General features: G+C 39.1%; 1 protein-coding gene and 1 non-coding gene across 6 annotated transcripts in view; one reads left to right on the top strand and one right to left on the bottom strand.

The window, feature by feature from the left end:
* Nucleotides 1–24446, bottom strand: part of Anapc1 (anaphase promoting complex subunit 1) — a 77750-nt gene that overhangs the window by 28547 nt on the left and 24757 nt on the right. For all 5 annotated transcript variants that reach the window (XM_071601819.1, XM_027952062.3, XM_071601821.1 and 2 more), the window contains 13 exons: nt 22322–22462; nt 21563–21623; nt 19980–20167; nt 16718–16792; nt 15907–16175; nt 14721–14812; nt 13840–13988; nt 9260–9338; nt 8881–8917; nt 8718–8788; nt 6282–6460; nt 3258–3472; nt 616–734 (listed from right to left, as the gene is read on the bottom strand). In XM_071601819.1, the coding sequence (XP_071457920.1) occupies nt 616–734; nt 3258–3472; nt 6282–6460; nt 8718–8788; nt 8881–8917; nt 9260–9338; nt 13840–13988; nt 14721–14812; nt 15907–16175; nt 16718–16792; nt 19980–20167; nt 21563–21623; nt 22322–22462 (1675 nt within the window). The remainder of the gene's footprint in view (nt 1–615; nt 735–3257; nt 3473–6281; nt 6461–8717; nt 8789–8880; nt 8918–9259; nt 9339–13839; nt 13989–14720; nt 14813–15906; nt 16176–16717; nt 16793–19979; nt 20168–21562; nt 21624–22321; nt 22463–24446) is intronic.
* On the top strand, nt 3026–3095 carry Trnav-cac (transfer RNA valine (anticodon CAC)). The gene has a single exon. It is a non-coding gene; the product is annotated as a tRNA-Val (tRNA).

Below are 24446 nucleotides of genomic sequence, written 5' to 3'. Positions count from 1 at the left end.
AACATTTCATCCCACATTTTTCTTTGGACATTAAGGAAAAATTAGATTTTAAGAAGAGATGAACTTTATAAATCTGCTTGCTCTCTCTGATTTGTATGTGCCAATCCCTCTCTATGTGTAGACAGATATCTAATCATATGCTACTGTTAAAAAATGCCAAGTTGTGAAAGCTATATAAAAAGCATCTGTTGACAGACATGAGTTACCCAATCAACTACAAAGAAGCTTTCACTAAATTTAATTTTATGTTCAATATATTTAAAAGCAATACAAATTAAACATTTGTGAATCTCCACGTTCAGTCTGAATTTGTTCATTGATTCCTTTGTTTTTGGTCTATATCATGTACAAATACTGAATTCTTTTTATGTTTTGAATGTTCTATATTAGCTCAAGTTATTGATGGATATTTAAGATATGTATTCTAATTATTGCAATTGTCAGGTTCATTAGCACTTTGAAAACATCGTTTTAAAAAATTTCTAAAAATGTATGCAAAATAAATTTTAAATAGTGTGTTATTTGTAGTGTACACATGTATGCACACACACACAAACACACAGCATGGAGTACAAAGTGAAGCACATTTGTGTTTCCCCTTTGAATATAACATACCAGTCAGGTTCAACTTGGGAATAGGCAATGGTTCTGTTGGAACAGGATGGTATGAAAACAAGGTAAACATTCCTCGCCCGACCGGAAGGGCCATTGTTCGCTGACACAACTGGAGCAATCTATGATTAAAGTAAAAACCAAGAGATGAAAAACTTAAAAGCCAAGTATGTCACGAGTAGGCAGGCACTTCCACAGAAGGCAATATGTAAGATAAAGTCACCACAAGGCAAACCCAGAACCCAAAAAGGAATATCTCATTCTAATACTCCTGCTCCCAATAAGGACTCTAAAGGGGAGGTACATTTCCTTTCTTTTGTTTCATATTTGCTTTGAATGAAACCCAGCTGCCTACAAACCAAGCTAATACTCCCTGAGTGTTTAGAAAAAAGAAATGTCAAGTTATACTCTGACTGATAAATAAGGTACTTTCTAGGTTTTGTCACTGTGTGGCTTTCTGGCTGCCCTCAGTACCTGCAGGTTCCTTCCCCTTTCCTTTGGCCAGCATTCGACCACCGTCTGGTTTACACACAGAGAGAGAAAGGTGAATGGATTCCAAGCCTCTTGGGGACACAGACCCAAGGTTTCACTCCCGTGGGCTAGGCAGGATGGCACTAGACCACCACTCAGCAGGCGTGCCCCAGGGTCAGACAGTTGCTGTGGGCTCTCCTACAAAATTAACACAGCACTCTGACTTGTTTCTATGTTGAATTCCTTTCCATATAAGCCCTTAAAATAAGACAAAACATTACCAAATTTTGAAAGTAGCACTTGTAACTAAGAAATGCTTTTCAAAGTTATATTTAAAAACACAGAAATATCCCTTCAGAAGCTAACCAATGGGCGCACATTCTCTCTGCAGATGAAGCTATCCATAAGCACTCTCCCCCCATAATTATACGCATATATAATTCCTTTTCTAGTTCAATGGAGAGGAAAATTTTACTGTTCTAAGTTTCCTTGGGAACACAGCCACATTAATTCGAGATCAGGCAAGGCCAAGAGGCTGCATCCCATAGAATTTTTTAGTGGAAATTCCAATTGTAGATAGATACAATATTTTTATTTATTTATTTTTATGTGGTGTTGAGGATTGAACCCAGTGCCTCACACTTGCTAGGCAAGCGCTCCACCACTGAGCCACAACCCAGCCCCTTAGTGGAAATCTTATACATAATCCAATTCAGCCTTGCAAAAGTCCCAAAATTATAACAGCAATAACAAGAATACTGTATCTCTTGAATATAAGATGCCACTAATTAAATGCTTCATGAGCTCACAAAGTACCAAGGAAGAAAAATGCTGCCAAGTAAACTAACATCTATTGACTAAAAGATGCATTCTCATTTCAGAGATAGTAATAAATTTTTTTAAAAAATGAGCATCTCAGAAGCAATGCACTGATAGTGACACTGGCCCGCAGTACGGAGCTTCACTGTGTGTGAGGCAGGACTCCAGGTACTATACAAATACCAACTACGTCCGGGGCTGTGGCTCCGTGGCAGAGCACCTGCCTCTCCCATGTGAATCCCTGGGTTCGATCCTCAGCACCACATAAAAATAAATAAACAAAGTAAAGATACTGTGTCCATCTATAACTAAAAAAGATTTTAAAGATATATATATATATATATATATATCTCACACTGGGTGCAGAGGGGAGAGATGGTGCACACAGGGAGCAACAGAGGTAGCTTTGCTTCAGTAATTCATCCAAAGTCACCCAGCAGAGAGTGGCCCCGTCTGGCTCTAGAGCCCGCGCTCCTTACTCCTAGGCTCCACACTCAACTTGTCCAACCCTCAGGCTGCTCATTATAGGTGACTAGTGCCTAACTGCATATGGAAATTATGGCTCAGAGCCTCTGTAGCCTGTGCTACATACAGGTGGCCCCCTCCCCCTAAAGCAGAGCCTTTAGAAAAAGTAAAAATTAGAAAACAGTGGCAGAGGAATGACAGACAGGAAAGATAGGCAGAAAAAAAGAAGAATAAAAACTTAAAAATTAAGTTCAAGTATCCAAGGGCAATGACTCCGGAAGGTCACAGGCATGACACCAGTTACTACTGAGTCTAACAATTTATAAAGGGCTATAACATGTTATAGTGTATCCAACCAAATGGTTGTAGAGTATTACCTGTCACACTTAAAAAAAAATCATTTAAGTTTAAAAGAAAAACACTCAAAATCTATTCCTGATTAAGACACAGAAGAATGAGTGCAGTGTTTTGCTGTTTACAATTCTGAAGGTGACTACCAGCAAAATAGTTTTAGATTCAATTTTTCTAAACAGTACACTGCTATATTTCGAGAGGAGGAGGATCTAACTATGCCCTCAACTGCCACAGGTATTCTGAAAACATGTATGCTTTACTGAGGCTGGATGAAAAATTAAAATGCGTGATTAAGAGAGCTGGAGATGTAGCTCAGTTGGTAGAGTGCTTGCCTCACATGCACAAGGCCCTGGGTTCAATCCCCAGCAGCACCACTTAAAAGAAAAAAAGAGAGAAAAAAAAATTGTGGTTAGGTTTTAACTTCACTATGACTTTTAAAATCTGTTTAGAGCCTCAAATGCTAAAAATGTGAAGAGAAAACAGAGTCTCAGACCTAACAAAACACTTGGCCGGAGACAATGGATGTGCTCCTTTACCTGTTTTCCTTCTCTTCAATGAACTCGTGGTCACTGAGCTCCGGATACTGCACCACATTGACACGAACAGGGTGCGCGCTCTGCAGCAGCCTGCGCACATCCTGCACCCGCAAGTCCTCACTCCACACCAAAGACATGACCTCATGGTTCATGTCATTCATGCCATCATCCTCCTCCTCAGCTTCTGTTCCTGAAGGAACATCTGATGAGAGCACCTGGGTGACAGACTTCATTATAATAATAATTTAACAAACAGCAACAGGTACTTACTGAACGTGAGGACACACGGGCTAATACACCATGACTACACCAGCACAGGTAAACAAGTTTTCCAAAGCAGGACTGTGGGTTCCCAGGCTGGCCTGAACTCCTAGGCTCAAATGATCCTCCCGCCTCAGCTTCCCAAGTTAGTGGATCCATACCAGCCACTGGCATGCCCAGCTCCTTCAAATCTTTTTTAAAAGCACTATAGTGCCTACTTGGAAACATTCTTTTTTTTTTTTTTTTTTTTGGCGGGGGTGGGGACATGGGGGTGTGTACCAGGGATTGAACTCAGGGGCACTCAACTACTGAGCCACATCCCCAGACCATTTTTATTTAGAAACAGGGTCTCACTGAACTGCTTAGCACCTCACTTTTGTTGAGGCTGGCTTTGCACTCACGATTCTCTACTTGGTAACATTCTTTATTGAACTGAGGGAAAATTTTAAAATTTAAGTTAGACAGAAAAATTCTAAATAAACTGTAAAAATCTACACCCTAACCATTTTAAAAAGGAAACTATTCCCAGTGGACACTTTCTTATAACTCAGTCTGACTACAACCAAGACGCATTCACATGGGATTCCTCCACTTGCTTCCAAGAAGAGTTTTATAAGCCTTTAGCAAAAGATTAAATCTCACTTGAAAATATTATTAAACTTTTGCTACACTTAATGTGGAAGCAACAACGTTAGCATGAAAAAAAAAATAACCAATACGAGCAGATTATCACTGTTAGTTCATAACAATTCACTGTGGTTGCTCTGGGGGGATTTAATTTTCAAGGAAGCCATAGTCAAGCCCTGCATAAGCACAGCTCCTTCACAACAGATCACAGTCAGACAGTAGTCCCTTAAGAGAACACTGACACTGGCCATGAGTACCAAGGTGTTTTACAACAGAACTGCCTAGTGACACGTCTCAGAACACATTCATTGTTGGATGACACATGACAGTACGTCAGGAGTGAGAGTTACCCAGAAAATACAAGCCCAGATAGCTCATGTTACAAAATGTACCTTGGAATAACTGAACAAATTGAATTTGGGTGAAATTACATATGATGACATTTAAGTAATTGTTAATGGTGATGAAATACTCCCTCTCATTAAAAAAAAAAAAAAAAATACTGAAGACGATTTTTGGTCAGGGAAAGAACATATTGTTAACAAAATTGGTTTCCTGTTTTAAAATAGGGCAAACACTACTTCAATTAAGAGCTGATATTTTGGTACACATTTAAAGAGATGTATCGCACCCTGCTGAAGATGGGATCCCCAAGGAAACATTCTGGCACGGGACTGAGGCAACTCTGGGGTTGGGAGTAAGTTTTCACGCAGGCGCTGAAGACGCATTAAAGGCCCAAGACCTAATGGACTAATTTCTATGTGACAATTCCAACACTACTAAGAGATGAGCCAAATCCCCTGTTTCCTCAGGGACATGAGTCACCAGGAGGGGATTCATTCCTGAATCTTCCTTGATGAGGTACTATTTATTTTTAAAAGTTAACTAGAGGGGCTGGGGTTGTGGCTCAGCAGTAGAGTGCTTGCCTAGCATGTGCAAGGCCCTGGGTTCGATCCTTAGCACCATATTAAAATAAAGGTAATGTGTCCAAGTACAACTAAAAAAATATTTTTAAAAAAGTTAACTATAGAGTTCTAGAAGTTTCAGACATTTCTTAATTATTTATTATGGTACTAGGGATCAAACCTAGGATCTCATATATGCTAATAGTGTTCTGCCATGGCTAGAGCTCACAAAACTTGTAAATTCTTTAATTGATATATAATTTTTCATATTTTAGGGGTTTAATGTGACATTTCAATACATATACACACTGTGGCATGATCAGTAGCTAGCATTTCTATCATGATCATTTCTTTGTGTTAAGAACATTCAAAACCTTCCCTACTAGCTATTTTGATATAATTAATGAATGGCTGACAACCACAGCTACCTACAAGTTTCATTTCTAAGAGAAGCTGATTATAAAAGATAATTGGATATAAAGAAATATTTCATTTCTAGGCTTCTTAGGACCTACTCTTAAGCAGATAAAGACTGAAGGGCGGGCTGGGGATGTGGCTCAAGCGGTAGTGCGCTCGCCTGGCATGCGTGCGGCCTGGGTTCGATCCTCAGAACCACGTACAAAGAAAGATGTTGTGTCCACCGAAAACTAAAAAATAAATATCAAAATTCTCTCTCTCTCTCTCTCTTTAAAAAAAAAAAAAAAGACTGAAGGGCAATATTTCATGAAGGGTAACTTAAGACATCTTCTCAACTCTAGTAAAGAAAAAAAATCTTTTCCTGGGGCTTCAGTTTTATTAATTTAAAAGATATATTTATACCTACTTAAAGGGACATTCAACACATCAGAAAGTATGAGAAACAAAAGTGATATAGTAACTAAGTTCAGGAAACACTTGTTCTCATTTTTCCTATACAATAATCATGAAGTGGCTAATGACTAATCTGAGTACAAACAGGGAAACAGTCATGGTGATCACCTACTGATTCAGTGCCTATCCTGACTCAAGTAAAAAGGTCTAGGCAAGACAGAACAGCCACAAAATCTCCTGCCCCAGTGCCCAATTTACAATCAATAAGATGTATTTAATAATAAACCCCACCTGGCATGTAAAAGACAAATTAAAAATATATTTGCAGCAAAAAAATGTAAAAAAAATTTTAAAAAACATTTCTACTTTGATTTTCTTTTAATCTAAAACTGAACTTTGACTGCCCTATGTTACCACTCACAGATTTCCCTCTGGGTAGGTTTCCTTCACAAGCCTGCTTGGAAAGATCCTGGCGTCCAATCAAGAGACAGACAGCTTCTGGCCAGTCTGACGCTGGCTGCTCACGACAGTGATAAATTGCGTCTCTGATGGGAAGAGCAACTCCAAAAGGAAGAGTTTCCAAATCTCTCTGAGTGAATCCTGTGGTGAAAGGAAGGGAGAACAAGGGACAGTGGTGATTCAGAACTGCTACTTTCCCAATTGCCACTTATCCTCTGACTGGATAATACACTTCTATCCTGACAGGAAGAAAAGAAATTCATTTTATTCATCTTACTCCTACACTAATGGCTTGACTTGATACCAAAGATAATGCCTAAAAGCCTGAGGAAAAACACAGACAATCCAATAGGAAAACCACAAAGGACCAAAGCCATTTCCCAGCAGAGGAAACACAAATGGTCAACACACATGAAAAGAGACACTCTGCCTACAGAGTGGTCAGGGTAATGCAATTGAAACCACTGGCAAATATGATCTCACTCTTCCTTGACAATACTGAAGTCAATCCATACTAAGTGCCAGCGAGCACCAGGAATTCTCACCCGCAGCCCATGTTGTATCAACTATTACAACCAGTAATGTAGTGAGGTCCACCCAGTTTAGGCCACCAACAGCCAGACAGAATCTAGAGGACTTGTGCACCCACACACAAGTATAAAAATTCTCAACAGCAACACTGTGTCACTATGGCAAAAAAGGGATGGGGGGAAGGGCCAAGTTCTACTGTATGTGGCCATAGAATGACTCCAGGCACTGCTACAGGAGTTAGCATGGGTGAATATTTGAGAAATAATGTTGACTGAAGGAAAAAAGACAAAACACACATATCTACATATTTACATAAGGTTCAATAACATACCATACAAAGCAACACATAAAAATGCAGAAGCCGGGCATGGTGGCACGTGCCTGTAATCCCAGCAGCTTGGGAAGCTGAGGCAGAAGAATTGCGAGTTCAAAGCCAGCCTCCGCAAAAGCATGGTGCTAAGCAACTCAGTGAGACCCTGCCTCTAAATAAAATACAAAATAGGGCTGGAGATGTGGCTCAGTGGTCAAGTGCCCCTGAGTTCAATCCCCAGGGCCCACCAGCCCCCACCCCCGCTCTCGCAAAAAACTACAGAACTATGAAGAAAAGCAGGGGAAGGTAGCAGATAGGTAGGTGGGTAGTGAAGTGTGGAGGGTTCCACCCAGCAGCAGAAAGCAGGACCCTCAACTCCACGTCAATGTTACCTCCCATCAAAGCTTCATGATAAGGATAACAATACTTGCTTTCAGGTTAATTCTCTAAATTAAACATACATATTTCACAATCTTTTATAACATACTTCATATTTAATTTTTTGAATCCTCAGACTAATGCAAACTACTTTTCTCATAGTGAGTTTCTAAATTTTATAAAGCTATGCATTATTCATGGTTTAGAAAGTTGATCAATATTGAAATGAAAAATGTTTCCTTATATGAGAATAACACTTTCACTAAACATTAGATGATACAGGCAGAACTCAGCCAATATTTTCTGGCATAAGTATCCTATATGTAAAGTCTAAAACAATTATTTTCATTTTCAAAATGAAAAAATATAAAAAACCACCAGGAAGGATGGCCCTGTGTCCAATCTCCAATATTGGGAAAAAAACAAAACCAGAAAACTTCATTTAGAATATACTTCAGATATGAATTCAGAAACATCAGTCTAGGGCTACAGCTCAGTTGTAAGAGTCCTTTCCTTGCATGCACAAGGCCCTGGATTCAATCTCCAGCACAACCAAAAAAATAAAAAGATTTCAGAAACATCTGAAAAATTCACTAAAGCACTATTTTTTAACACAGAACTCTATATGACACCCTCATATATTTTTAATCATATACTCATATCAGCAATTATTAATTTGTTTTTTTCCAATTGTTTCTGAAAACACTTCTTTAGTATTTTAGTTAATTTAAAACCTAGAAACACAGATTTGGGGAACAGAAAATACAGAACTCTTTCCTCTTTTCATCATGGTACCTAAAATCTTCAGCCTTCATCCTTCAAAAGCATTCTCTATACCATTTATACAATTAATTTCAGACTTTGCCAGAAATACCTATTTCTGATACCAGAGTATCACAAGGCTTCAAGTTTGAACGAACAGTGGTTGAAGTTTCCACAGATACAGCCTCAACTGGCCCACAGTGAATAATGAGGACTTCAAGGGACTGACGATAAAAAGCAGGTCCCCCAGTTATTCTGACGCAGAGATGGTGAAATCACCAGCAAAGGAAGCAGGCCTGTAGAAGCGCAATCACAATCCAAGACCTGCCCTAAAGCCAGAGCCCCTCCCTCCTGCCCCAGTCCCAGCAGGCTTGGGGGATGCAGGATCAGTCAGTGGGGTAACAGCGGGGTTCTTACCTACACTTGTCATCCAGACAACTAACTTTTCAGCTAAGCTAGAAACTGATGTAGCATGACGGAAACTAAAACTGTAAGAGAAGAAAAAGCCAAGTTATTAAATAGAACAGTAAAACAATACTGTTTTAAATTTAAACACAAAAGTTCAAACAGAATAAAAAACCTGTTTTCTTCTTGGTCCACTTGTGACTTTTGGGGAGCTAAAAGACAATAAAATAAAATTTTATTTTGATAATCATTCTGGAAATGAGAATTCACAAACAAACCACTCATAAAATAATAAAATGCACAGTACTATGGCAAAGCCAAAGTTTAATGTCTTCCTTGAGGCTAACATAGTCCTTTTTAGACACACTGAAAATAAAAGATTTGCCAGATTCTAAGTAATTCTGGTATCTGAAAAATCACTTATGGAATATAAACTAGAAAAGTACCAGAGGCAAGACAGCCTCTAAAGCAAATGCTTATGAACATTTTATTTCAATTCCAATATTCACATTTATAAAAGTTTATTTTCATAGGCCTGTTTTATACCAACTTACCTAAAGTTATTTTGGATAAATATTGTGAGGCCTCCTCAGAAACAGAGCTCTCATCACCAAGGATGTAGAGTGCAACACTCTGTATTAAAAAAAAACAAGAAACGGTTATTTTTTTAAACCACTGAAATATAATTAGGAAAAATCATAAGGTAGGAAATTCATCCATTTCAGGTGTGCAACGCTATAAGTTTGAACAGATGTTATACAACCACAGCGCCAATCTGACTCACAATATGGAATATCTGCACCACACCAGAACGCTCCTTCTGCCCCTTCTTGTCAACTACACCTTCCCTGGAAACTGCTCAGCTGTTCCTTGCCCCACAGTCCTGTCCGCCCTACCACATGATATAGAAGGGATCATAGTCCACGTGGTCCTCTGGGCCCCACGTGGGCAAGATGGCACACAAACACGTTACTGTGTCAGTGGTTTGCTCCTGTCGCTGCTAAGAAGTATGCCATTATACAGATACACCAAACTCTGCTTACCTACTGAAAACCAAGGGACACTTGGGTTGTTTCCAGTTCATAACAGATATGAGAAAAACTGCTTTAAGTATTCGATTAAGTGCAAGCACATGTTTTCATTTCTCATACAGAGGTAAATACCCAAAAGTAGGACTGCTTTGTCTTGTGGTATGTACAGGTTAAACTTTAAAAGAAACTGCCAGTTTTCCAAAATGCTGCACCATTTTTGCTGTCCCATCAACAAAGTACAAGGGTTCAGTTGTTCCAAATTCTCCCCAACACCTGTTCCAAGTCATCTGAACAGATAACTCTAGTCATATTTAATAAGCATCTAGAAGTATCTCATCTAGGCTTTAACATTACAACATTATATTTACTTATAAACAGTACTCAAATAAATTTGCATACTAATTCAAATAATCAAGGTCATCCTCTAGAGGAAGGTAATTATTTAATATATAAGGCCTCTGCTCACCAAAAAAAAAAAAAAAAAACAGAAGAAACAAAGAAGGTTTATACTGCTTTGTCAAGTCAATGTATTACGACACACAGATTTTTAAAATTTAATTACCTCAAATCCATTTTGGATTAACTACTGGGCCAAAATACATCTACTCACTAAGAATCTCCACACTGTCACTCTAAACCTCAAAGAGCTATATCAGTATTTGCTTTAAGGAGAAAAGGAACATAAGATATTGGGGGGGGGGGGGGAATCACTTTAAAGTATAGAATATTTAGCCTATGATAAAAGTATATTTTTTAATCTGTTTTTTTAGCTGAGATTACATTATTCAAAAATATCAAAGTAGAGATAAATCAGGTGTATTAAATGATAAAACAAAGTTCCTTGAAGACAAAGACTCCTGATAAAATTAGATTACTTCCTTCCTTTCCCTTCCCTCATCTCAATAGATGGTAAACGGACTCCACCATCTCCACGGTGAGACTCGATAACCAAGAGCCACAAGCTGGAAGGGTCTTGTACAAGTTATTGCAAATATCTCCTCACCCAAACATCGAATCAAAAACACTAAAGCAAATAAACTCATGACAAAGTCAAAGCCCATCAATAAAAACTATCGATATATTTTTTAATATTCTTATTTAAAATGTCATGGGTCTGTGAGCTGGCAAGTTAGGTAGTAATGCCAGGAGTACAAACAATGTGAAGATGGAAGCCCAGAGAGGCAAGCTGAGCACCGAGAACACCGGAAAAGGACAACCGCCAGGACAACAGCACACCTGCAGATGGAGAATGGGACTGGGATCACATCCAGCATGTAAGAACTCCACAACAACAAAAACACAACTCAGAAGTGGTCAAAGGAGGGCTGGGGCTGTAGCTCAGGGGCAGAGTGCCTGCCTTGCAAGTGTGAGGCATTGGGTTCCATCCTCAGCACTACATAAAAAATAAATAAATAAGGATATTGTGTCCAGATCCAACTAAAAAAATAAATGGTCAAAGGACTTAAACAGACACTTCTTCAAAGAAGATCTATAAATTAGAAAAAGCACATGAAAATATGCTCAATATCGCCAGTCACTAGGGAACTACAATGGGACACCATTTCACACCTAGGAGGATGGCTGCAATTTTAAAAAAACAGGTGGAAATTATGGATTGGCAAGCATGTGGGTAAATTAGACCCCTCCCTCCTGCATTGCTGGTGAAAATATAAAAAGTGCAGCCCCTGTGGGCTGGTGCTGTACCTCGGTGGTACAGCACCTGCCTCGCATGTGTGAGGCACCGGGTTTGATCCTCAGCACCACATAAAAATAAAGATATTGTGTCCACCTACAACTAATATACACACACACACACACAGAGCCACTGTAAAGAAGTCAAACATTTTACTCTCCTGACCCAGCAGCTCCACTCCCAGGGGTACATCCTGAAAACTGAAGGCACAGACTTGAACAGACACTTGTATATCCCTGGCTCAGTGCAGCATTAGCCAAATAGCCAAAAGGCAGACACTACCCAAGTGTCTACACTACCCAAGTGGCTATCTGCAGAAGAAAACATGAACTGTGGTACCTCTATGCAACAGAATACTACTCAGCCTAAAGAGGAATGTAATTTAGTTCATGCTAGAACACAGATGAACCTAAAAAACAATATGCTAAGTGAAATAAGCCAGAAAAAAAAGGACAAACAGAAAAATTCACAGAAACAGAAAGGAGGTCACCAGGGACTGAGAAGAGTGGGAAGGGAAAGCTATTGTATGACAGTTACCTAATTTACTTTAGGCAGGATAAAAAAATTCTGGGTATGGGTGCTGTTGATTACATAACAATGTGAACATATTTAATGCCACTAAACTGTACACTTAAAAATGGTTAAAATGATATGCATATTTAGCCAATGCTATTTAAAAAAAAACAGTCTACATGTAGGCTTGGGAAGCACTTTTCAAGAACGTAAAAGAAAAGGGTAGGGAGGGTGCCAGGACATTTGCAGTCTGCTAATTTGGGAGAGGGAACAAAAGCACATGGTTCCCTTTAAGCTCAGATGACCCCCCAACATAGGTCCACCTGGGCCCTCCCTTAGCAAGCTGCTGCAGCTTCAGGAACAGAAGGACACATGCCAAAGACTCACTTGCATCAATGCCTTCCGGTTCTAAATGAAGGTTTGAGGTTAACGTTTATTAACTATTCAAAATAAACTAAACTCTAAAAATAAACAAAGATGTATTTCCTTAAAAAAAGTGTTCACAGAATTTTTTTGTAACTATAGATAAGGTGATTATAAGAATAATATGCAAAAGTTTAAAAAAAAACCTGAAATGGTAAAGATAATTTTTTAAAAAGAGTAATAGGAGTAGTAATAACCAATTTCAAGGCTAACTACAAAGCTACAATAATCAAGGCAGTGTGGACAGTCACAGAGATCAATGATCTAGAAAAAGAAGTACAGGACGAGGCCAACTAATTTTTGATGAAAGTACAAAAATGGTGTCATTCAACAAATGGTGTCCAAGAACTGGATATCCAAAAAGATAATGAACACCTTGACCCAAACGTCACACCTTATATAAAATTAACACAAGAAATTAGAGATCTAAATGTAAAATATGAACCTCAAAAAACTCCATAAGAAAACACATCTTCAGGGCCTGAACTCAAATTTAAGAATTCTTAGATATAATACCAAAAGCAATATCTCTCCAACCCCATGCAAAAAAAAAAACAAAAAAAAAAAACCTGGTAAAATGGCTTTAACATTTTTTTGTGGGGAAAAAGCATTAAGAGAATGATGAGACAAGACAAGTGAGAAAGTATCTGCAAAAAATAAAAATCTCACATCTAAAATTCAAAATATCATGACATCCATTAAAGGAAGGCAAAAAAAAAAAGGAGAGAGAGAAAGAGAGACAACACTACACAGCTATTAGAATGACAAAAACTAAAAACAGGGACAATACCAAATACTGACAAGAGTCAAAGAAATAGTCTCATAAATGCTGCTGGTGGGAATTTGACGTGAATAGCCACTCTGGAAAACAGTTGACAGTTTTTTAAAAAAAACCACAAGAATACACTTACTCTATGACCCATCAGTCCCACTCCTAGGGACCTACCCTAAAGAAATGAAAACTTAACACTCACCCAAAAGGCTCTACATGACAGCTCACAGCAGCTGTACTTACAATTGCTAACAACTGGAACCAATCCAACTATCCTCAAGAGAAAACCGAGGTACAGCAACATGACAGGCTGCAAATCAGCAAGAGAGTGCGACAATGGTGACAATGCAATAACTGGTGATAAAGGTGATGACTTGAATGATCTCAAAATCACGAGGAAAGCGGGGTGAGATGGTGTGTGTCTGATCTCAGCTGCTCAGGAGGCTGATGCAGAGGAATCGCCAGTCCAATGCCAGCATGGCCAACATAGCAAGATGCCATCTCCAGAAAGAAAAATACTGTGAGGGAACTTTTGGGGGACTGGTGCAAACATTCTCTACCCTGATGACAATGGTAATGATATGCTAAAATTCAAAAACTGTACACAGGAAGAAAAAGTACATTTTACTATGTAATTTTTAAATTTAATTTAAAAGAAAAAAAAAACAATCCAACAAGACAGGCAGCACTCTACATACATACCAAGACAACAAGTCTGCTTCGTTCACAGATTCCAGGAAGGTACGGGTAGGGGGGCATTCCCTCGCCCTTCAGACAAGAGCTCACCCACTGGTAGATGCTTGGTGGTTCAGAAGTGAAAAATGATGGATGATGCATAAATCCTGTTTGACCTTTAAAATTAAATAAATAAATATAATACAAGAATACATTAAGACAATACTACTTTACTCTAAAAGAAAAACAATCAACAGTACATGTCATCTTGAAACAACATTTCTCCATGTTCTCCAAAATGCCTCATGTTTTCTGTCACAGTAAACAAGTGACTACCTTACTATACTATATAAAAATGTCTAACTAAAACTTTTTGGCCTAACCCTAAAGGTGAGAAAACACAAGAGATATCAAGGATCCACCTCTAATCTAAGAATTGAGGCCCTGCTAAGTCCCATTAGCTCAAGGTGATAATGTAGGACATTTTCATCTTGCTGTCCAACATGATGGGCACCAGCCCAATGTGAGTATTTGAAGCATGGCTAGTGCAGCTTATACATATATATACACACATACGTTTGTATGTATTTTTATTATTAAATTCAAATAACATGGCTAGTGGCTACTAGTAGGATAACACAGGTCCAGGTTGGAGCATCCCAAGTACCAGAAACTCTCCAAGTTTCCGCCATTCAGACCCCATAGGGAGGGTGAAGTTTTCCTTATATGCTGAAGAGGTTATGACTTATGACCAGTCAGGGATTGAATACTACAAATTAAAGTCTGCCTGGTGAAAAGTCATGGCCCTGGGCTGGTGGTAAGAAATACATCCTCTGCCATTCACTGAGAAAGACACAAGCAAACGCCACCACACAGTTCAGAGCATCTTTACTGGCACCAACGCTTACCTTGATCAATTGTGCACACCTGTCCAGTAGTGTTGACAAGCATGGGATAGTCTCTGTAGTAATGATCAACATAGGGCCCCAACTGTAAGTCCCTAAAACATAAGCAAATATATAGAAGAAGGTACAGCACTTTCCCCCTACGGAGTTAGAATTCATCAGTGGAAATTTTCAATTTAAAAATGTGCTTATGCCACAGAAGATAATCCAATTTAGAGTCTCAGTGTTTCTGGGCTCTGAGGCACCCAGAGTGACAATGCAACACAAGCCCCTTTTGCTAGGTACATTTCATGGAGGCGAAACTACAGAACACCACTCCAGGCTCCTGCCCCTCTGGGACAGCTGTGTGACCTCCACCACATCATCTCCACAAACTTCAGAGTTTTCTCCTACACCGTGGGAAACACTAGCTAACATACTCCAAGGCTCTGACAATTAAATAAGAACGTATGTGAAAAAATACCTTATAAATTGTCAAACACTATAAAAATGCCACTGATTTCAGAGAGCATGATTGGGGTTTGGGAATTAATTAATTACAAAAGAATTTTCATGACAATAATGATTTGTTATAAGTGAAACTGACAGCAATTAAAACTGTCACATCTCAGAAAAAAAATTTCATGATCTCAAAGAAGATCATACAAAGCAGCAAATGTGCTATATTCTTTAACTCTAAGGTGGAAATATCAATTTTACCTTCTCTCTCACTAAGGGTCAAAAGGGCTCAAACAACACCCAAGTGTGACCTTTGGAATTCAGAGCCAAACACAAGGAGCCACAAAGTCTGCTGAAATCTACTAGGAGAGCCACCTGGGTCCACTAGGAGTGCCTGAAATTCACAAAAGGCCCTGGACTGCAACAAGCTAAACCTGCACAAAGAGCCCACGGCTGACAAACATTTGACAGTTTCTTCCTCACTGTAACAGGAAGGACACCTACTCTCAAAAATGGTCATCCCCATTTTCTTGTGATTTTCTGCTGTTCTTGTGACAAAAACTAAAAATCCCACTATGGTCCATAGGCACTTACTCAACCAGTATCTTCACACAATTCTATGGTTTACAGAAAATGCTCTAGTTGCCTAAGAAGGTAAATTTCAGAAACTTAACAAGGTTCCTAATGGTAACGTAGAAAATAAGTCACCTAAGGACCTCAAGGCTGTTTCTAACACACAAACAATATTTACCTTGCCAACTGAACAAGAAGTTCAACTAGGGAACAAATTCCTTCACCCATTAGGGTATTCAATTTAAGCTCCTCATAGACCAGGTGAAGAACAAAAAAAATTGCAGGTATATGAGGAAAGAGAAGGGTAGAAGAATCCAGACTGAGGTTCTGTGAGAAATCTTCATCCTTCACTCTTGAACCTTCCAAAGAACTCAAACATAAAGATCTGTTCAAAAGATGAGACTCAACATTCTGGTGGTAGTCTGAATTTACTAAATATTCCCAGTCCTAAGAAAAATAAAAAGAATATTGTTAATACAATGATGTCTTTTTATAATGTCATTATTAAAAAAGAAAACCACATCCACTTCAAAAAATTCAAGTTTCATCTTCACATAGGTCAATATAGAAATAAGAAAAAAATCTTTTAAAACATCACAGCACTAAGAAAGGAGAACAACTACAAAACAGCCACGCCATTTCCAGACAACATGGAATCTGGTGTATTTAAGAGTCCAGTTAGAGAACTAATGCATAAAAAGGGAAGTGATCACTTTAGGTGACCAGTAAAACACTGACAATAAAATATCTGTAAGTTCACACTGAAATCACACATCAATACACATGTTTAGATGGTGAATGAGGAAAAGTAAATAAATGACCACCAGAAACAGAACAAATCCTTCTCTTCCAAATAACTATTATTCATTATTAAAATAAACTAAGCAAAATATGCTGGAAATACAGACAAATAGGAATACCACAGAAGTGGGAAACCAGTACAATCATCCACTGATTACTTTATATTAGAAAGAAATAATAATGCTTACATCATCAGATCCAGTCTCAGAAGGCCTTGCTTTTTTGGGTGCAATGACTGGAGAAAGTGACCCTTCAAAGTCAAACTAGAAAACAGCCCCAAAAGAGAAGACAAAAATCATAAACATATTAGTCAACTAACCAATTTAAAAGATTCAGAATCAGTTCTGCTATTTATTAAAACTGAGGAAAGCCACCAAAACTCATTTTTCCACATGGAAAATTATGGTACAATTATCTTTGTCCTAGGTCCTAGTGAAGCTGAGATCCATCACATGCGGCAGCACCGAGTGCAGCGCCTGGGCTGGCAGCACTCAATGCCATGTCCTCTCCTCTTCCACTCGTGTGATGACAGACCCATCACACCTGCAGTACAGCAAGCGCTCCAGGTACATCCCCAGGGAGGACAGGCCAAAATTACAAAATGAGGCACTGGCAGAAGGCTGCACGCTCCGCCCCAGCAAGGGCAAAGTGAACAAAGCAAGATGAAAACCACTCGCCAAGGAGGACCTCTTTATCCTGAGCTCTGACTCTGAGAACAAAAGAGGACAGGGTTTAACTCTGCAGTCCTATAAATACATGTCACAGCCACTTGGTGTGCACCTGTGATCCCAGCTACTCAGGAGGCTGGGCAGGAGGACCATTGGAGCCCAGGAGTTCGGGTCAGCCTTGGCACATACTAAGACTACATCTATTTGAAAAAACAGCAACAATAATTTTCAATTTTCCTCTTCCTTTTTTGACACCATCATGCAATAAGTCAGTCAGAGAGCCACGTCCTTCTTTACACAAGAAAACGGGCAACGCCCAGTCCTCCCACAACAGGGGAATGTGGGGAGAACTAGTTCTCTGCCACACACTGGGGCACCACTCTATAAAAATAATTTCTTTTCAACAATTTTCACATTTAAAATGACAAAAAGCTGAAGTGCACTCATTCACAATGTAGAATTATCTTTCTAATCTTTTCTTATGTAATAAGGTATGGAATATTGGGGATAAGGTAGGCAGTTTTACCACAATTGCTGAGAATAAAAGAAAACTGTACGTTTTTTCACAGTAAGATAATTTTGAAGTAAATTGCAAAGGGCAGTATTTTCATATGCCACAACAAACATAAACTCTTTTCTTTTTTAAGAGAATTTTTTTTAATATTTATTTTTTAGTTTTCGGCAGACACAACATCTTTCTTTGTATGTGGTGCTGAGGATCGAACCCGGGCCGCACGCATGCCAGGCGAGTGCACTACCGCTTGAGCCACATCCCCAGCCCCCAAACATAAACTCTTAACAACAGTATCCAGGACATCAATTCAACAAATTTCATTGAGCATCCAGCCATGCCACTACCATGGGCCCTGGGGAGAGAGCAGTAAGCAAAGCTACACAAAAACCTTCACCTCTCTAGAATTTATACTCCAATGGAGGGAGAAGGGACACACAAAAAATAAATAAGTTAAATATATAGTATATTTAGCTGCTCCCAGGCAAATGGAGGGGGTGCATTTGTACATGGAGTAGCCAGCATGGCCACAGTGAGGTGCCATCTAATAAAGACTTGAGCGTCTTGCCTCGGGGAGGCATTTTCTGTAGCAGTAACTACAAGTTCAAAGAGCCTGAGGTAGAACATAGGGGAATGCTCAGAGAACAGAAGGGAGGTTAGTGTGGCTGGGATAATGTACGCCGGGCAGAGATAAGAAAGGAGGAGACAGGGAGGTAAGAGAGGGCTGAGTCAGAGGGCAACTTGTAGGCCTCTGGCTTTTATTCTGAACGAGATGGGAAGCCACTGGAGAATTCTGGCAGAGTGACTAGCATGACCTGACCTCATCAGACAGGACTGATTTGGCTGCTGGGCTGAGCAGAGACAAACACAGGCAAAGGAAATGAACTGCAGATCAAAACCTAAGAATTATAAATGACTGCAAATCTGAGAAAAAAACTTCACAGTTACTTACACAGAAATCAGACAAAATCTCAAAGGAAGCTGGCAAAGGTTCACCAACACACATAACCAACAAGGCAGAACAGGTGCCTGGCTGACCCCGGCAAGAACACCGAGTGGACGTTCTCTAAGAAATCCCTAGGGGTGTGGGTATAGACTTATGTGGAAAATGATGCGTGCAAATTACTCATAATAAGAAAAAAAGGACTCAATAATGCTTAACTTCTAGCTCTTAGTTACGATAAAACCACATTATCATAACTAAATATAAATGAAGGGACTTTTGTGAACGATTTTTAAAGATGTGGGAAATTTCCACTTACAGCATTTAATCTAACAACCAACATCAAAATGTTTAGAGTGGCTATTTCTTTTTTTTTTTTTATTAGTTATTGATGGACCTTTATTCATTTATTTGTTTATATGTGGTGCTGAGAATCAAACCCAGTGCCTCACACATGCTAGGCAAGTGTGCTTACCACTGGCCACAATCTCAGCCCCTAGAGTGGTTATTTCTGAGTAACAAAATATAATTATTATTTTCTTCTTAATTCCTTCATATTCCAAATTTTCCTCAATAAGCACATGATTTTTTTAATGGGTTTGCTAGCCCAAGGCTAAAATGTATAGTTGGACACAGCTAACTGGCCTGAACCAAGGTAAGTGTGCTCTAAAGTGACTTCTTCAGAGTGACCCGGGCAGGGCTATCCTGGGAGTAATCTCAAGTGGAAGGAAACGCCCATACTAAAGGTACCACACTGAAGGGTTCTCAAATACCTACAAAGAGCCTAAGACCAATCCCAGTGAGAGGTGAGGCATCCAGTCTTATGCCCATAGTGGGGTCAATACTCAGGCCAAGACTGCCAATCCCCCAGAAATCAACCCTCCTCCTCAAGTGCATGTGTAAAGACAGTCTTGCCTTCAGAAAAGAACATTAAGCCAAGAGTCAGAAGCACAGCCTAGTCCCGGCTTTGAACAAATCACAGGTCTGTCATCTCTCTATGATTTAGCTGCTTGACTAACAAAACCAAGACTACTACTAATCCTAACATAACAAGCAGGCATTTTAAAATGAAATGAGAAATAGTCAAATGTGCTTTAACACATTATAAACTCAATAACATTTTACTAGTGATCATAATTACTAAGTATTAAGTGATGTTTGATTTACAACACATAAACACAATAAGCCTTGGCATTAGTCCAATATTTTATAAGGTACACCTATTTTTAAATCTGTCTGCTATTTATTCTGAATGTTACATTGCCAATTATGCAAACATTACACTGATAATAGAAAAGTTCATGAAGAAAACAATTGAATTTACTTACATTACGGGTCCACGCTAAGCGGTCCGTGTTATAACCCATCATGTTCATGAGACAAATCACAAATAAATTCCACTCGGAGTGATAACTGGGTCCTCCTGGTGCACTGTGGACATTGTACCACTTGACAAGCATCTGAACTGCTATTTCTTTGGGCAGGACGAACTTAATTGCATGCACACATGTTTGTACTATTAAAACAAAGATTAATTTTAATATGCTTTGTATGTATGCACTTCTTCCTATCTTTCAATAATAAAGTTTTTAAATTACTATAATGGGAAGGTCAATTACTATGAAAAGAGAACTGTCACTCAAGAGCCCAAAGGATACACACATTACTGTGTCAATCATCTGAAACTTCAGTCAGCTAATAAATAAAATAGGGCTTGCTAGAGGTCTGAGGGCAGCCATTGGGTCATTAACTCTGGATCAGAAGGTAGTTGAACAACAGTCCAGCTCACCTGGGACAACACTGATTTCCATCCACTGCCAACAATTAATAACTGCTCCCCTTTTCACTCAAAAATGTCCTAGCTTGGACAATAAACTAAAGTTACTCTGTGAAAAATATACTTATATGAAATATTGCTTAAATATTTTAGTAGATATATATTTATTTAATATACACACCCACAAACAGCAATGCTTAGTTAGCATTAAAAAAAAGGTCTAAATGAGTTTCCTGTCAACCAAAGCTTTGTACTTTTATTTCTGATAACAAAAAATGTTAGAAAACCAAATAACCAAGGATATCACAGTTGAATCCACAGTAAGTGTAACCCAGATCCTGCAAGAGGTTTTGCTTTAGCAGCTAGAGTCTAAAACTAATACATGTGTGAACTTTCTTATATCACAAAGGCATTCTTTTTTTCTTTTTTCTTTTTTTTTTTTTGGGGGGGGGGGGGGCTAACTCCTTCAATCCTAACATTTTGTGTAGGATTCTATGTTCAGAAATATTCTCTACTATTATCTTCCAAATCGCATTTCAGTAATAACTGAAGCAGATTCCAATATTTCTGAAAATATTTCTGATTGTATTTTGACTTTAATACTAGGTTTTATCCAATCAAAGTAATTATGTTAATTTCACAATTTATCTAAACTTGAGAGATTTACTTTAGAATTAAAAACATTACTAAATATGCCAAGAAATATTTTAATTGTGTAGGTTTTCTGTTTTCTCAGATTTTCTTCCAAGAAGCACATCCCTATAATACTATAAATCTCGCTGCCTCAAATTCTTCAGCAAGAAAATCCTAGAGAAGCAGAGTGTAAGGAGGCAACCTGTAGTCCCAGCTACTCAGGAGGCTGAGCAGGAGTTTAAGACCAGCCTGGGCAACACAGATAGACCTCCTCTCCAAAAAAAGTGACACCTCAGACAGTCAGAATGAGCATGTCCTCCACGGGTACTCCAGTCTAGGCGCCCTCAGTTGTCTACAGCTTCTCTGCAAAATGAAAACCCTGACCGGTGGCTTCAAAACAGCAACATAAGTGTTAAAATCCCCATTGCTGATATAAATCAGCAGTTACTTCAAATCTTACCAGAGCTCTCACAAACAGTGAGGTCTAACTATCAATCATACCTAATTCAGAGGTGGCAATTTCCGGAATAGTGATCCTAACCATGGAGCCATTACTCAGTTCCTAGTGAAAAGAACAGAAACAAATAAGACATACAGAACTTGAGCTTTACAAGACTACCTGTCAATAAAAAAATAAACAGTATTTTTCAAACAAAAATGAACACTTGAACTAAATGTGCCTATTTATAAAACATTTCCAAAAAAGCATTTAATAAAAAGTATCTAATTTTCGTAGACATACTAAGCTTACATCACCATAACTAAGATGGTGACTTACTTTAAAGAAAAGACAAAAATCACGTCAATATGCAATGCAACTTACTGAACAGGGTTTTGTTGCTGACACATTTTTAATAATAGAGAAACTTTAGAAAACTTAAGCAGAAACACCTAAAGTTAAAAGTAAAATGGTGCCAAAAAAGTGACATATTGCAAAATATTTTAAAAATTGTATGAAATGTTTGTTCTTGTTTTTCAGACAAAACTTTGCATCCTGACAAATTTGAAATGACAGCCATATTTCTTGGAAAGCCACCTAATCTTTTTTTTTTTTAAACTCTTCTTTTTTTAAAGAGAGAGAGAGAATTTTAATATTTCTTTCTTTTTTTTTTTTTTTTTTTTGGTTTTCGGCGGACACATCATGTTTATTTGCATGTGGCGCTGAGGATCGAACCCAGGCTGCATGCATGCCAGGCAAGCGCGGTACCACTTGAGCCACGTCCCCAGCCCCGCCACCTAATCTTTTAAAGATATACTTACTAGAGTTACTCTATTATGGACAGGATCTCTAACAGAATGAATATAAGTTCCAAGCTGCTGGAAGGTACAATCCTCATTATAAAGAGAATCATGAAGTTTGGAAGAATCCCTCAGTTCCGGAACTGGGGACAATAGAACAGCCTGTAAAACGTCATAAATAAAAGACAAATGAAGTACTTTTTGAAAAAATAAGGATAAAATAAAGTATTTCTTGTGTGCATATAGTCTAACAAATGATCTCATGTAATGATTTAAAACCATTCTACTACACCTACCATATAGTACCATGCAGCAGACCAACCTCCCCACAGGAAACAATAGCAACGCATCTGATGGAGGAAAGCTCTGGAAAGTTGGGGAGGCCACCAAGCTTAGATGGAGTCACCAAGATCTGAGAGAGACAGGAGCCACAGGGACGGGCTTTTCCTGCTCTGGGCATCTGTAATTTGGGTGGCAAAGGAGCATACAGATAGGTTGAGGATGCCAGAGTGGCCACAGCAAAGAGAAGCCCACAGCACCCTTCACAGAGCTAGACACACAACCTGCAATTTGAGGCAGGCAGGGCACACATGACTTAAGGAACTAAGAAAGCAGGGAAAAAGGACAGCAATGAAAAGCAGATAAATGAGACCCATATTTAGTGGTATTTCTCCTCTAAGCAAGTATTTATTTGAAAATATAAGAGCAAATATTTTTAGCTACAAATATGTAAACAAAAAAAATTAAATGCTCTTTGATGGTAACTACAGATGCTTCTAATCTTCAGTCTCTAGCCATGACTTCTGGCCCTTTCTGTATTGAATCTAGAACTTCCCCAGGTGAATATTTTGTCAACACTGAGAACCAATCATGTCTAAGATGTGTTTATTGTCCAGTTTTCATTCCAACAGTCAGGAAAAATGCAGCTCCAGCGGACTGTGCTACCGGCCCCAGACCTAGTTGTACAATCTGCCAGAGAAGTGGGAAGGCCCACAGCCAGTGGGAAACCACAGTCTCCCGTGACCTCAAAGGACACTAGCGATTCCTGGGTTTGTGGAACTCTTCAAAAAGCTGGAAACCATTTTACATTACTTCCAAATCACGTAAAACCCTGTGATATTTCTCCAGCTTCCTTTCTGAAAGTCCTGCAAATACGCTTAAAGAGAAAAAGCTCAATGATGTGCATATTTTAAAACTAAACTAGGCCCTAGACATTACTCAGTACAACTGCCAGCACCAACTTTCCCTTTGAATTTCCCCTAAATATCTGCATTTAGGTGTTCCTCAAATATACCCTTCTTTACCTAAACTAACAAAGACAGGCACCTGCCAGGTAGCTTGGGGAAGTCTGAGCTTTGTTCCACAGCACCTCTCCCAAGTCCAGCAGTATAAAACCAATCAGGTGACAAGCTGTTACTTACACCTCCCCAGGTCTCGTATGTCACCGGCCCCCTCTCGTCTCGTACCACTCTAGCTAGACCTTTTCTGCATCTCTCACATGGACGCAGACCTCATTCAGAGTCTAAGTGGTCTCCCTACCTCCAATTCCAAGAGAAAACTGTCTAAAACATACCATTACACTCACAACCCCTTCCTCAAAAACCTATAATGCTCCGGCAATTGCATTCAGAATAAAACCAGCTTTTATCCTTTCTACCTTTAAGCACATGTTAGTAAGCCTATAAACCCCAGCTCTACTATTCATTAGCTTTATGGCACTGGACAAGTGGCGTCTATGTATCCAGTTGTGTCCAGTTATAAACAAGGATCACCCAGCATCTTCTCAGTCAACAAAGCCATTCTCAGGACTTCGATGCATTCATACTTATGATACACACGGCAGTGCCTCACACACAGGAAATGAGCAGGGGTTTACCATTACCACCGTCCCTCCTGCCCTGCCTCACCTCGCAGACAACACAGATTTTAAGTGTCCATTCTACAGATCCATGGAGTCCCTAACGTGTTGGGAGATGGAGATGTCAACACGCTTTATCAACTATTCTCCACTTGGCTGCCTTCAGGCCTGTGTCTGTGACTCCTCCTTTCCCAAGGCCTTTTCTGTTTAGACTCCATACTCAGCCTCCCAGTACAACGTGCCTCTCAGAGACAAAACTCTGGCTTTGCCACATCATGCCACTGGATC

The sequence above is a fragment of the Marmota flaviventris genome, chromosome 14 (genome assembly GCF_047511675.1).
Source record: "Marmota flaviventris isolate mMarFla1 chromosome 14, mMarFla1.hap1, whole genome shotgun sequence".
NCBI classification, from domain to species: Eukaryota; Metazoa; Chordata; class Mammalia; order Rodentia; family Sciuridae; genus Marmota; species Marmota flaviventris.
Note: the sequence above shows the minus strand (reverse complement) of the source record. Positions and strands in the feature narration are given on the sequence as shown.